A 12,968-nucleotide genomic window follows, 5' to 3' on the forward strand; every position below is an offset into this window, starting at 1 on the left:
TTTCCCAGTTGCAATGTATGGCTGTGAAAGTTGGACCATAAGAAAGGCTGAGCGCAAAAGAAGTGAGGCCTTTGAACTATGGTGCTGGAGAAGACTCCGGCGAGTCCCCTGGACTGCATGGCAATCAAACCGGTCAGTCCTAGAGGAGATCAACCCCAACTGCTCTTTGGAAGGCCAGATCCTGAAGTTGAAACTCAAATACTTTGGCCACCTAATGAGAAGGAAGGACTCCATCCAACCACCTCCTTCTCTATCGTCCCCTTCTATTGCCCTCAATGGAGAAAAGCCTAATGCTGGGAAAGATTGAGGGCAATAAGAGAAGGGGATGACAGAGAAGGAGGTGGCTGGATGGAGTCACTGAAGCAGTAGGCATGAGCTTAAAACGACTCCAGAAGATGGCAGAGGACAGGAAGGCCTGGAGGAACATTGTCCATGTGGTCGTGATGGTCGGACACGACTTCGCAACTAACAACAACAGAAATATTGAGTCAAAAAAAAAGGAGGCATGGATGCCACACTAAAATGCTAATATCACCTTCATGAAAGTGCTAATAACAAGTCTAAAATTCCACGTAGTGCCCCCATTGGACATGTAAAGATCTTAAAGCCGCTGGTTGTTTTTTTTTTTTTCAGGATTCCATGACTGGGCTGGGTAGAGAATCACGGACAGCGTCTGGATGTTCTGTGTGTGCTTCGAAGCACCTCTTTGCCTCTGTTTGAGGAAAAAATGTGGAGGAATGTCCCATTCCTAGTTCCTTTTGAAGTCATACCCAGATTTATTTATTTATTTATTTATGAGACTTATATACCGCTTTAAGTGCAAGCACTCTCTAAGCGGTGTACACCAGTAAGCAATGTATATATATATTTACATTGCCCCCAACAATCTGGGTCCTCATTTTACCTACCCTGGAAGGATGGAAGGCTGAGTCAACCTTGAGCCGGTGAGATTTGAACCGCTGACCTGCTGAACACAGTCAGCTAAAGTGGCCTGCAGTACTGCACTCCAACTGCTGCGCCACCTCGGCTCAATGGATCGAGTTCAAGACTCTGAGCATTCTCTAATTTTCCTCAGCGTCGATTAAAATCCAACCGCACAGTACCTGTTTGCTTAAACATGTCATTTATTTTTACCAAAGAAAGCGGAGACACAATGCAAAGAGGGAGGTTCATTGCCCCTTGAGGCACTGTAGGGACAAGAAGGAAGCCTAAATAAATCAGTCCTTTCCTTCCGTGGCAGAGCTGAGGCAGCCCCATAGCAAATGTCTTTTAGAGGAAGACTCTCAGAAACAGGAACCCAGCAAAATTCAGGGGATGGAATTCCCAAGAGTAAACCCCCTTTGATTTAGCCTTTGAACATCTGGAATTTATAACCACAGTGTTACCACGTTCCACGATGGTCAGGTGCCCATCATTGATGGTGTGGCACGTTTCCTTGGTGGTGCAGCCTTCCATGATTGAGTCCCAGAGCTCTCCATCTGGACATGGAAGAGAAAATAAGCAATCTGATGGAATCACCTGCGCCTCTAGTGGGCGTTCAACCCATTTCTCTCCATTAGGTCAAAATTAATCAACAGAACCAGAGAGAGATGGAAGTGGGCGAAGTCAGCTTGGCCTCAATAACATTTTATTAGCTTACCATCTGCATTCCTAAAAAAAAAAAAAAAAAAAAACTAGGGGTGATATGAGGTCAACCCAGTCACTACGATCTGTACATCAAATGCAATAAGAACCCAAATTCAGTAGCAATCTTCCTCTTATGCAGGGATGGGCAACTATGAACTTTATGATCTGTGGACTTCAACTCCCAGAATTTCTCAGCCAGTGTGGCTGGTTAAAGTTGGCATTGTTGCCCACTTCTGCTCTAATTGTGTGGAAGATGGCGTTTTCAGATAATTTCCTATGGCAGATTATGAACAAGTTATCTATCTATCTATCTGTCTGTCTATCTATCTGTCTGTCTGTCTGTCGGTTGGTCGGTCGGTCGGTCGGTCGGTCGGTCGGTCTGTCGGTCTGTCTGTCTGTCTATCTATCTATCTATCTTTCCATCCATCTACCTACCCATCACCCACCACCTATTCTATCTATCTATCTATCTATCTATCTATCTATCTATCTATCTATCTATCTATCTATCTATCTATCTCTATTTTTCCATCCAACGGTCATGTGTCCCTTTTTTCAGTGCTGTTGTAACTTGGAACGGTCACTAAATGAATGGTTGCAAGACGAGGACTACCTGTACACATTAGAACAGTGATGGCAAACCTTTTAGAGACCGAGTGTCCAAACTGCAACCCAAAGCCAACTTATTTATCACCAGGTGCCAGGTGGGGATGGCCCACTGAGTGGGCGTGGCTGTGGTGGTCATGGCAGACTGGGTGGGTGTGGCCAAGGTGGGCGTGATCACCTTGATGTTGTTCCTGGGGAGGGACGCCTGTGGGGGCCAAGCAGGGTTGGGGGAGATCCAGGGGGTATCTGGCAGGTGGGACGGTGGGTAGGAGGTTCATCCTGCTGGGTGAGGTAAGGCAAGACGAGGCAGGGCAGGGGTGCCGTTGTCAAGGGCAAGGTGAGGCAGGGGCCAGGGGGCTGCTGCCTGACACCATCGGCCCCTGCACACAGAGGCCAGCGAGCGCATGGGTGCTGGGATGCATCTGGCCATGTGGGACCTGGGCGAGTTAGCGGGTGGCTGGTTGAAGAGGGATGGTTGCCATCTTTGAGGCATGGCACGCGTCCCCACAGAGAGGGCTCTGAGTGCCGCCTCTGGCACGCATGCCATAGGTTCGCCACCACTGCATTAGAATAATAAAGCAGAAAATAATGGTAATAAATATTGTTAAAAGATGGAGAGGAGGAGGACGTGAAGTACACGTGGAAAGATGGGATCCTTCCTAATCAGTGGTGGAATCCAAATACCTGAACAGCTGGTTCTCTTATTCAATGCAGACCTGGGACTCCGAGGCCTAGAACGGACTTCCAGAAGTGGTATCCATGCACTTCCAGTGGGCCGTTCTAGGCCTGGGAGGCCTCCTCCAGGCCTCCGAGGCCTATACTGGACTTCTGGAAGCCAGCCAGTTCTCCAAATGCAGCAAAATTTAGCTACCGGTTCTACTGAACCAGTGCGAACCGGCTGAATCCCACCACTGTTCATAATCCAATAGTTACCTCAAGTTAGACACAATCCAGATATAGGGGATGACTAGGCTGAGCCCAAGGGAGGGGTCAATCACTTCATCAATCTCAAGTCCCTTTTTGCCTACAAAGATCTAACTCCAGCCCTCCTTGAAATCCACTGACTCTTTGACGGTTAGTAGTTCAGATTCTTGTAGAGAGCTTAAGCTTGCAAACAACCCAAGTATATATTCATTTGAAGTGATTGGGATCCTGATTTCCTGTGCTTGATGCCAGCTATCAAATGATGCTCACAGGCCCCTTAGCATGGGAAATGGGACTCACTTGCATAGGAACGCGTAAACAGGTGGAAGCAGTAATATTCCTCTCCAGTACAATTCGTCAATTCTTTCTCGCATGAGCCCGTCTCAGAAAAGCAGGCAGGGCATCGCACTCCATTGGTCTTAGTCTCTGCTGGTGGTACTGAAAACAGAAGCGGGGAGGGTGAGAAGATTCCCAGTCAGCTTAACAGTCAAGAGTGGGAAAAAGATCTAAATAAGTGACTGGGGCAGGGGTAGGCAACCTTGGCTCTTTTATGACTTGTGAACTTCAACTTCCAGAATTCCTGAGCCAGCCATGCTGATGGGAAAGGGAGAGGTTTCCATACTGAGCCATGCTGGCTCAGGAATTCTGGAAGTTGAAGTCCACGAGTCATAAAAGAGCCAAGGTTGCCTACCTCTGGTCTAGGTTTATGCTAACCACACAGCCCAGCTCTTTCTAGGACAGGGGTGAGCAACCTTGGCCCTTTTATGACTTGTGGACTTCAACTCCCAGAATTCCTGAGCCAGCATGGCTAGACATTGAAACCTCTCCCTTTCCCATCAGCATCGCTGGCTCAGGAATTCTGGGAGTTGAAGTCCATGAGTCATAAAAGAGCCAAGGTTGCCTATCCCTGGACTGGGCCATATTCTCCCAGGCTTTTGGAAAGGGTAGCCTCTTACTACCTTTTGGTTCTCCCCCCCCCCCGGGTTATTTCCTTTGCCATTATTGTTCTTTTATCTTATGCTAATTTATTGGGGGGGGGGAGAGAAGCTGTATTGTTCTTTTTTTTTTTCCAAAATGTTTTAACCTTTGTAAATCTCCCATGTATGGCTGGTTGCATGGTCAGTTTGATGCTTAGTCTGGATTATTATTATAGTTCATTGCACAGTCAGCCAGATGTTTAAACTGGCATGGACCTGGGATGGACAGATGTGGCTGTCTTCCAGATTCCCCAAAGTTTTGTTCCCCTCTGGGGCAGACTGGTGTTTTTCTACCAGGTTCTAAGGAGGACTTCATTTTTCATATTCATTGGTTAACTTTAGTTCTGTAAAGCACTGGTGGTGGGAAGGGGGGTAATGCTGGTGATTGATTGGCTTGTACATTAAAAAGAAAAAAGCAAATATTGAGAGGGAGGTCAAGAAAATATATGCACTTACGTGTAGGGATGGCTGTTTTACAAGCATTTGCATCACAACAAACCAAACTTCCTTGAAGGATTTTCCCATTCCCCATATTCAAGTGGGTTTTTGAATCATGACAGACTACACTGGATTCACAGCCCTTGGTCACTGTCTGCATCGCTTTGCCCCCTATGATGGAAACAAAGAGGAAGGCATGTCCTAAGGCAGTGATGGCGAACCTTTTAGAGACCGAGTGCCCAAACTGCAACCCAAAACCCACTTATGCATCGTCAGGTGCCGGGTGGGTACGGCCCATTGGGTGGGTGTGGCCAATTGGGTGGGCGTGGCTGCGGTGGTAACGACAGACTGGATGGGACTAAAAAGTTCAATCAATCAATTCCAACTTTGCAAGATCTTTTTTTTCCCGTGAGAAGTTGAAATTGACTGATTGATTGAAACTTTTTTTTTTTTTGCACACGGCAGCAGAGGCCTAAAGTGAAAAGGTTTTATAAAACCCAGCTGAAGGCCTAGGACTGGGGTGATGGCATGCATGCCCACAGACAGGGCTCTGAGTGCCACCTCTGGCACCCGTGCCATTGGTTCGCCACCACTGTCCTAAGGGACTAGACTAGCCAGCAGCTGCATCTCATAATTTAAGCAGGAGACGGGGTACTCTTGACCTTGGAGTTTGGCTGAAAAGTGACTACAATTTCCTGGCATCTACTGGGACAGCATGGAGAATGTGTTGCAGAGAAGAGAATCCATAATTGAAGATGATCATCAGCCGTTTTAAACTACCAGAGACCTGGGAGAGCACCAAGAGTTCGTAGCTATTTCCAAAATCTATTATAACCCTGCAGACATGATTGCCTCTGGGATGGATGGATGGATGGATGGAGGGAGGGAGAGAGAGAGAGAGAGAGAGAGAGAGAGAGAGAGAGAGAGAGAGAGAGAGAGAGAGAGAGAGATGATAGATATTTCAAATAAGCTATTTTTGTTGCATTCACTGGACTATGTCCAATCAATTGAGCATGGCACATGGGATACCCTTTTTTGCCTTCCCTGAGAATACACTTCAATACACTGGATGAAGAATTTTGGAGTTGAAGTCCATGCATCTTAAAACTGCCAAGATTGGCAATGATCTCAAAGAGGCCATGCTAGGATATCCTTCAGATCAAAGCCTTTGCCTTGAAGTTCTTTAATGGGTTTCATCTATCAGAACCATGACATTACCATCATTTCTTTGCCAACTCACGCTCCAGAAATATCACTCAGCTAAACTTATGCAAGGTAGGTAGGATTAGTTGTGTCCATGTCTTGATGCTATGTCATCTAGCCTAAATTGCGGGCTTAAACAGACTCTAGATGTGGAGTGCATTTGTCACTCACCGAGAGTGTTATGAATTAAAATGACGACACAGGTGTCTTGTTCATGGTGACAGGTCTCCAGATTGCCCGTACAGTTGGTGCCAATGTCAGAACACACCACACACTCCAGAGTGGGAACTGAGGAGAGAGAGAGGGGGGGGGGGTTTCTGAGAACCTGTATAATTGCACCACCCCTCTTGAATTCCTTAAGTATTTCCTTTGGAGGTATTGTCAGGGGATTATAGCAAAGCTATAACTTCATTATTTGGGAAAGATTGCACTGTCTAGATCAGAGGTGGGGAAACTTGGGTCTTTTATGACTTGTGGACTTCAACTCCCAGAATTCCTGAGCCAGCCATGCTGAGGGGAAAGGGAGAGGTTTCCAAGCTGAGCCATGCTGGCTCAGGAATTCTGGGAGTTGAAGTCCACTAGTCATGAAGGAGCCATACTTGCCCAGCCTTGAGTCATAGCTCATTGCAAGGACAGGACAAGAAAAATCTTTAAAAAACATAGAAGGGTCCTCTGCATTTTTACTCTGCTCTTATCCACAATTCTCTTGAGCAACATGAAGAGAAGGAGCAGGGGTGACATGATATTTCAGTCTTCCAATATATCAGGGGCTGCCCCAAAGAAGAGGGAGTCAAGCTATTCTCCAGAGCACCAGAAGGCAGAACAAGAAGCAACAGATGGAAACTAACCAAGGAAAGAAGCAATTTAGAACTAAGGAGAAATTTCCTGACAGTTAGAACAATTAACCAGTGGAAGGGCTTGCCTCCAGAAGTTGTGGATGCTCCAACAATGGAAGCGTTTAAGAAGAGACTGGACAACCATTTGTCTGAACTGGTATAGGGTTTCCTGCCTGAGCAGGGGGTTGGACTAGATGACCTCCAATGTCCCTTCCAACTTTTATTGTTATTATTGTTGTTGTTGTTATTATTATCGATCATCGCACAGTCAGCCAGATGTTCAGACTGGATTTGGCATTTTTGTCTAACTATCGAGTCCTTACCAAGGATAAGATGGATAAGGTGGATTACAGATATCATCACAGGATGGAAGCAGTTCCTAGTAAGGCCGCCTTTTGCAATTGACTAATGGCGAATTTGTCAATGGTGTTCAAGTGGTGCTCCAGTTGTTTTGGGATTGCACCCAAGGCGCCTATGACTATTGGTACTACCCTTGCTTGCTTTTGCCACAGTCTTTCTATTTCTATTTGTAGGTCTTTGTATTTTGTTATCTTCTCCAGTTCTTTCTCATCTATACTGCTGTCTCCAGGCACTGCCGCGTCCACTATCCAGATTTTTTTGTCTTTCTTATTGACAATTGTTAAGTCTGGGGTGTTATGTTTCAGATGCTTGTCTGTTTGAATTCTGACATCCCAGAGCAGTTTATCATTTTCTATGACTTTCTCTATTTTATGATCCTACCAGTTCTTGCTTACAGATAAATGATATTTCTTGCAGATCTTCCAATGCACCATTGTTGCTACTTTGTCATGCCGCTGCTTGTAGTCAGTCTGTGCGATCTTCTTGCAGCAGCTTACCAGGTGGTCCACTGTTTCTTCAGCTTCTTTGCATAGGCAGCACTTATTGTCTGTTGCTGTCTTCTCCAATTTTGACTTTGTATGCATTTGTCCTTCAGAATAGAAACGCAAGTTAAGGTGTGCAAGAAAATGGTAAGTGAGCACCTGTCCAGCCTAGATGAGTTCAAATCACCAGGACCAGATGGATTACACGCCAGGGTTCTCAAGGAACTGGCAGATGTGATCTCAGAACCATTGTAATATATTTTTCAAAGATCCTGGAGCACTGGGAAACTACCAGAGGACCGGAAAAGAGCTGATGTAGTTCCCATCTTCAAAAAAGGAAAAAAAATGGACCCAGGAAATTATAGACCTATCAGCCTGACCTCAATACCTGGGAAGATTCTGGAAAACATAATCAAACAACGAATCAGTGAACTCCTAGAGGCAACCAAAGTCATTACTAAAAGCCAACATGGGTTTGTCAAAAACAGATCACGCCAGACAAATCTTATTGCATCCTTTGACCAAGTGACAAAATTAGTGGATCAGAGGAATGCTGTGGATATAATTTACTGGACTTCAGTAAGGCATTTGATAAAGTAGATCACAACCTACTACTTAATAAGATAGAAAAATGTGGGTTAGACAGAATCACCACCAGATGGATCTGTAGCTGGCTGACCGGCTGTACTCAGCATGTGGTCCTCAATGGAACCACATCTACATGGAGGGAAGTGTATAGTGGGGTGCCCCAGGGCTCTGTTCTGGGCCCAATGCTCTTCAACATCTTTATCAACGATTTGGACAAGGGGATAGATGGGGAACTCATCAAATTTGCAGACGACGCCAAGCTGGCAGGAATAGCCAACACTCCAGAAGACAGGCTTAGGATACAGGAGGATCTGAACAGACCTGAACACTGGGCACTATCTAACAAAATGAAATAAATGGTGAAAAAAGTAAGGTTCTATATTTAGACAAGAAAAACCAAATGTACAGGTATAATATAGGTGGTTCCTTACTCAATAGTAGTAACTGTGAGAGGGACCTTGGAATCCTAGTGGACAATCCCTTAAATAGGAGCCAGCCGTGTGCTGCAGCTGCCAAAAAGGCCAACACAGTGCTGGGTTGCATTAACAGAGGGGTAGAATCAAGATCACGTGAAGTATTAATACCACTTTACAATGCCTTGGTAAGGCCACACTTGGAATACTGCATCCAGTTTTGTTCACTGTGATGTAAAAAAGATGTTGAGACTCTAGAAAGAGTACAGAGAAGAGCAACAAAGATGATTAGGGGACTGGAGGCTAAAGCATGTAAGGAAAGGCTGCTGGAATTGGGTATGTCTAGTTTAATGAAGAGAAGGACGAGGGGGGACAAGATAGCAGTATTCCAACAAAGAAGAGGGAGTCAACTATTTTTCAAGGTGCCTGAAGACAGGAAAAGAAGCAACGGATGGAAACTAATCAAGGAGAGAAACAACCCAGAACTAAGGAGAAATTTCCTGACAGTGAGAACAATTAACCAGTAGAACAACCTGCCTCCAGAAGCAGTAAATGCTCCAACACTGGAAGTTTTTAAGAAGAGACTGGACAGCCATTTGTCTAAAATGGTATAGGGTTTCCTGCCTGAGTAGGGGGCTGGACTAGATGACCTCCAAGGTCCCTTCCAACATTATTATTATTATCGATCATCGCACAGTCAGCCAGATGTTCAGACTGGATTTGGCATTTTGTCTACCTATCGAGTCGTTACCCAGGACCTGGGATAGGCAGATGTGGATGTTTGATGGTATTACAGATATCGTCGCAGGATGGAAGCAGTTCCTAATAAGGCTGCTTTTTGCAATTGACTAATAGCGAATTTGTCAATGCCAATGGTGTTCAAGTGGTGTTCCAGTTGTTTTGGGATTGCACCCAAGGAGCCTCTGACTATTGGTACTACCCTTGCTTGCTTTTGCCACAGTCTTTCTATTTCTATTTGTAGGTCTTTGTATTTTGTTATCTTCTCCAGTTCTTTCTCTTCTATTCTGCTATCTCCAGGCACTGCCACGTCCACTATCCAGACTTTTTTGTCTTTCTTATCGACAATTGTTAAGTCTGGGGTGTTATGTTGCAGGTGCTTGTCTGTTTGAATTCTGAAGTCCCAGAGCAGTTTAATTTTATCATTTTCTATGACTTTCTCTATTTTATGATCCCACCAGTTTTTGCTTACAGGCAAATGATATTTTTTGCAGATCTTCCAATGCACCATTGTTGCTACTTTGTCATGCCGCTGCTTGTAATCAGTTTGTGCAATCTTCTTGCAACAGCTTACCAAGTGGTCCACTGTTTCTTCAGCTTCTTTGCATAGGCGGCACTTACTGTCTGTTGCTGTCTTCTCAATTTTGACTTTGTATGCATTTGTCCTTAAGGCTTGGTCTTGTGCAGCCAGAATTAGTCCCTCGGTCTCTTTCTTCAATTTTCCTGCTCTTAGCCATTGCCAGGTTTTATTATTATCTGCTTTCCCAGCTATTTTTTTCATGTATTGGCCATGTAGTGCTTTGTCTTCCCATGCCTCTATTCTGTTCTTCATTTGGTCTTTCTTGTAGGCCAGTTTGGTCTCTCCAGTAGTCAGTAAGCCTTCCTGATATATTAATTTCAGTGCATCTTCATCATTGTTCTTCAGATATTCTTCCAAAGCCATTTTTTCTTCTTCAACCATCTGATGTACTTGTAGCATTCCACGCCCACCTATTTGCCTTGGTAGATAAAGTCTGTCAATGTCACTGCGTGGATGAAGGGCATGATTCATTGTCATTATTTTTCTGGTCTTCCTATCCATTGCTTTTAGTTCTGCTTGAGTCCAGTCCACTATTCCAGCTGTGTACCTAATGACTGGGATTGCCCAGGTGTTGATTGCCTTTATGGTATTTCCTCCATTGAGTTTGGATTTTAAGATCTTCTTCACTCTCTTGATGTATTCACCTCTAATCTTTTTCTTGACTTCAGTGTGCTTGATGTTGTCAGCTTGAAGGATACCCAAGTATTTGTAGTAGTCTTCCTCATCCAGACTCTTAATGTTATTTTCGTGGGGCATCTTGATTCCTTCAGTTTTCATTATTTTTCCTTGTTTGATAGTAAGTGTGGCACATTTGTCCAAGCCAAACTCCATTACAATATCTTGGCTATATATACGGACAGTGTTGAGCAGCGATTCTATTTCAGATGATGTTTTTCCATACAGCTTCAGATCATCCATATAAAGGAGGTGGGATAGTCTGGCAGATGTTTGTGATGTTTGATAGCCATGTCCTGAGTTATTCAGTATTGTTGACAGAGGAAACAGTGCAATAACAAATAGTAATGGTGACAATGAATCTCCTTGAAATATTCCTCTCTTGATATTAACCTCTCCCAGCCTCTCACCATTGATCTGCAACTGTGTCTTCCATTGTGCCATCGATCTTTGCACAAATTTTCTATGTTTCTACTGACTCCTGTTATTTCTAGGCACTTTATTATCCAATCATGTGGCAGAGAGTCAAATGCCTTTTTGTAGTCAATCCATGCCACATTCAGGTTGGTCTTCCTTCTCTTGCAGTTTTTCCAAGATCATTTTGTCTATTAGGAGTTGATCTTTTGTTCCTCTGCTGTTGGGGCGGTTTCCTTTCTGCTCAGGTGGAAAGAGATTGTTTTCAACTAGATGCTGTTGCACTGCCTCAGCTACTACACCAGTTAGTAATTTGAAAGTTGTTGGTAATGTCAGTTAATTGGCTGTAGTTACCTGGTGTTTGCCCCTTTTGCTGGATTTTTCATTATTAGGTAGGTTTTCCCAGTTGTTAGCCACTTTTCAATTTCTCCTCCTTGTAGTATATTGTTGAACTGTTTGGCAATGAGTGGGTGTATTATTATTATTATTATTATTATTATTATTATTATTATTATTATTATTATTATTATTTTGCTTGGTCTTGTGCAGCCAGAATTAGTCCCTCGGTCTCTTTCTTCAATTTTCCTGCTCTTAGCCATTGCCAGGTCTTGTTATTATCTGCTTTCCCAGCTATTTTTTAAATGTATTGGCCATGTAGTGCTTTGTCTTCCCATGCCTCTATTCTGTTCTTCATTTGGTCTTTCTTGTAGGCCAGTTTGGTCTCTCCAGTAGTTAGTAAGCCTTCCTGATATACTAAGTTCAGTGCATCTTCATCATTGTTCTTCAGATATTCTTCCAAAGCCATATATTATTATTATCGATCATCGCACAGTCAGCCAGATGTTTCAACTGGATTTGGCATTTTGTCTACCTATCGAGTCCTTACCCATGACCTGGTATAGGCAGATGTGGAATGTTGATGGTATTCAGATATCGTCGCAGGATGGAAGCAGTTTCCTAGAAGGCCGCCTTTTGGGCAATTGACTAATAGCGATTTGTCAATTGCCCAAAATTTGGTGTTTTTTTTGTTCAAGTGGTGTTCCAGTTGTTTTGGGATTGCACCCAAGGAGCCTCTGACTATTGGTACTACCCTTGCTTGCTTTTGCTACAGTCTTTCTATTTCTAGTTGTAGGTCTTTGTATTTTGTTATCTTCTCCAGTTCTTGCTCTTCTATTCTGCTATCTCCAGGCACTGCCACGTCCACTATCCAGACTTTTTTGTCTTTCTTATCGACAATTGTTAAGTCTGGGGTGTTATGTTGCAGGTGCTTGTCTGTTTGAATTCTGAAGTCCCAGAGCAGTTTAATTTTATCATTTTCTATGACGTTCTCTATTTTATTATCCCACCAGTTTTTGCTTACAGGCAAATGATATTTTTTGCAGATCTTCCAATGCACCATTGTTGCTACTTTGTCATGCCACTGCTTGTAGTCAGTCTGTGCAATCGCTTACCAGGTGGTCCACTGTTTCTTCGGCTTCTTTGCATAGGCGGCACTTCTGTCTGTTTGCGTGTCTTCTCAATTTTGACTTTGTTATGCATTTGTTTTTTTTTTTTCTTGACAAGTCTTTGTCTTGTTCAGCCAAATAGTCCCTCGGTCTCTTTCTTCAATTTTCCTGCTCTTAGCCATTGCCAGGTTTTATTGTTATCCTGCTTTCGTCCCAGCTATTTTTTCATGTATTGGCCATGTAGTGCTTTGTCTTCCATGCCTCTATTCTGTTCTTCATTTGGTCTTTCTTGTAGGCCAGTTTGGTCTCTCCAGTAGTTAGTAAGCCTTCCTGATATACTAATTTCAGTGCATCTTCATCATTGTTCTTCAGATATTCTTCCAAAGCCATTTTTTTTTCTTCAACCATCTTATGTACTTGTAGCATTCCACGCCCACCTATTTGCCTTGGTAGATAAAGTCTATCAATGTCACTGCGTGGATGAATGGCATGATTCATTGTCATTATTTTTCTGGTCTGCCTATCCATTGCTTTTAGTTCTGCTTGAGTCCAGTCCACTATTCCAGCTGTGTACCTAATGACTGGGATTGCCCAGGTGTTGATTGCCTTTATGGTATTTCCTCCATTGAGTTTGGACTTTAAGATCTTCTTCACTCTCTTGAT

General features: G+C 43.8%; 1 protein-coding gene across 1 annotated transcript; it reads right to left on the minus strand.

The window, feature by feature from the left end:
• Window positions 1-1,116: 1,116 nt before the first annotated feature.
• On the minus strand, window positions 1,117-6,062 carry LOC120296778 (phospholipase A2 inhibitor and Ly6/PLAUR domain-containing protein-like; the record flags this gene model as incomplete). Its single annotated transcript, XM_039318748.1, has 4 exons — window positions 1,117-1,478; window positions 3,457-3,594; window positions 4,590-4,742; window positions 5,946-6,062. Coding segments are annotated over 4 exons (617 nt in total), but the record flags the coding sequence as incomplete, so codon positions are not given.
• Window positions 6,063-12,968: the final 6,906 nt, after the last annotated feature.

The sequence above is a fragment of the Crotalus tigris genome, unplaced genomic scaffold (assembly GCF_016545835.1).
Source record: "Crotalus tigris isolate CLP2741 ecotype Arizona unplaced genomic scaffold, ASM1654583v1 scf7180000021504.189830, whole genome shotgun sequence".
In the NCBI taxonomy this organism is placed as follows: domain Eukaryota; kingdom Metazoa; phylum Chordata; class Lepidosauria; order Squamata; family Viperidae; genus Crotalus; species Crotalus tigris.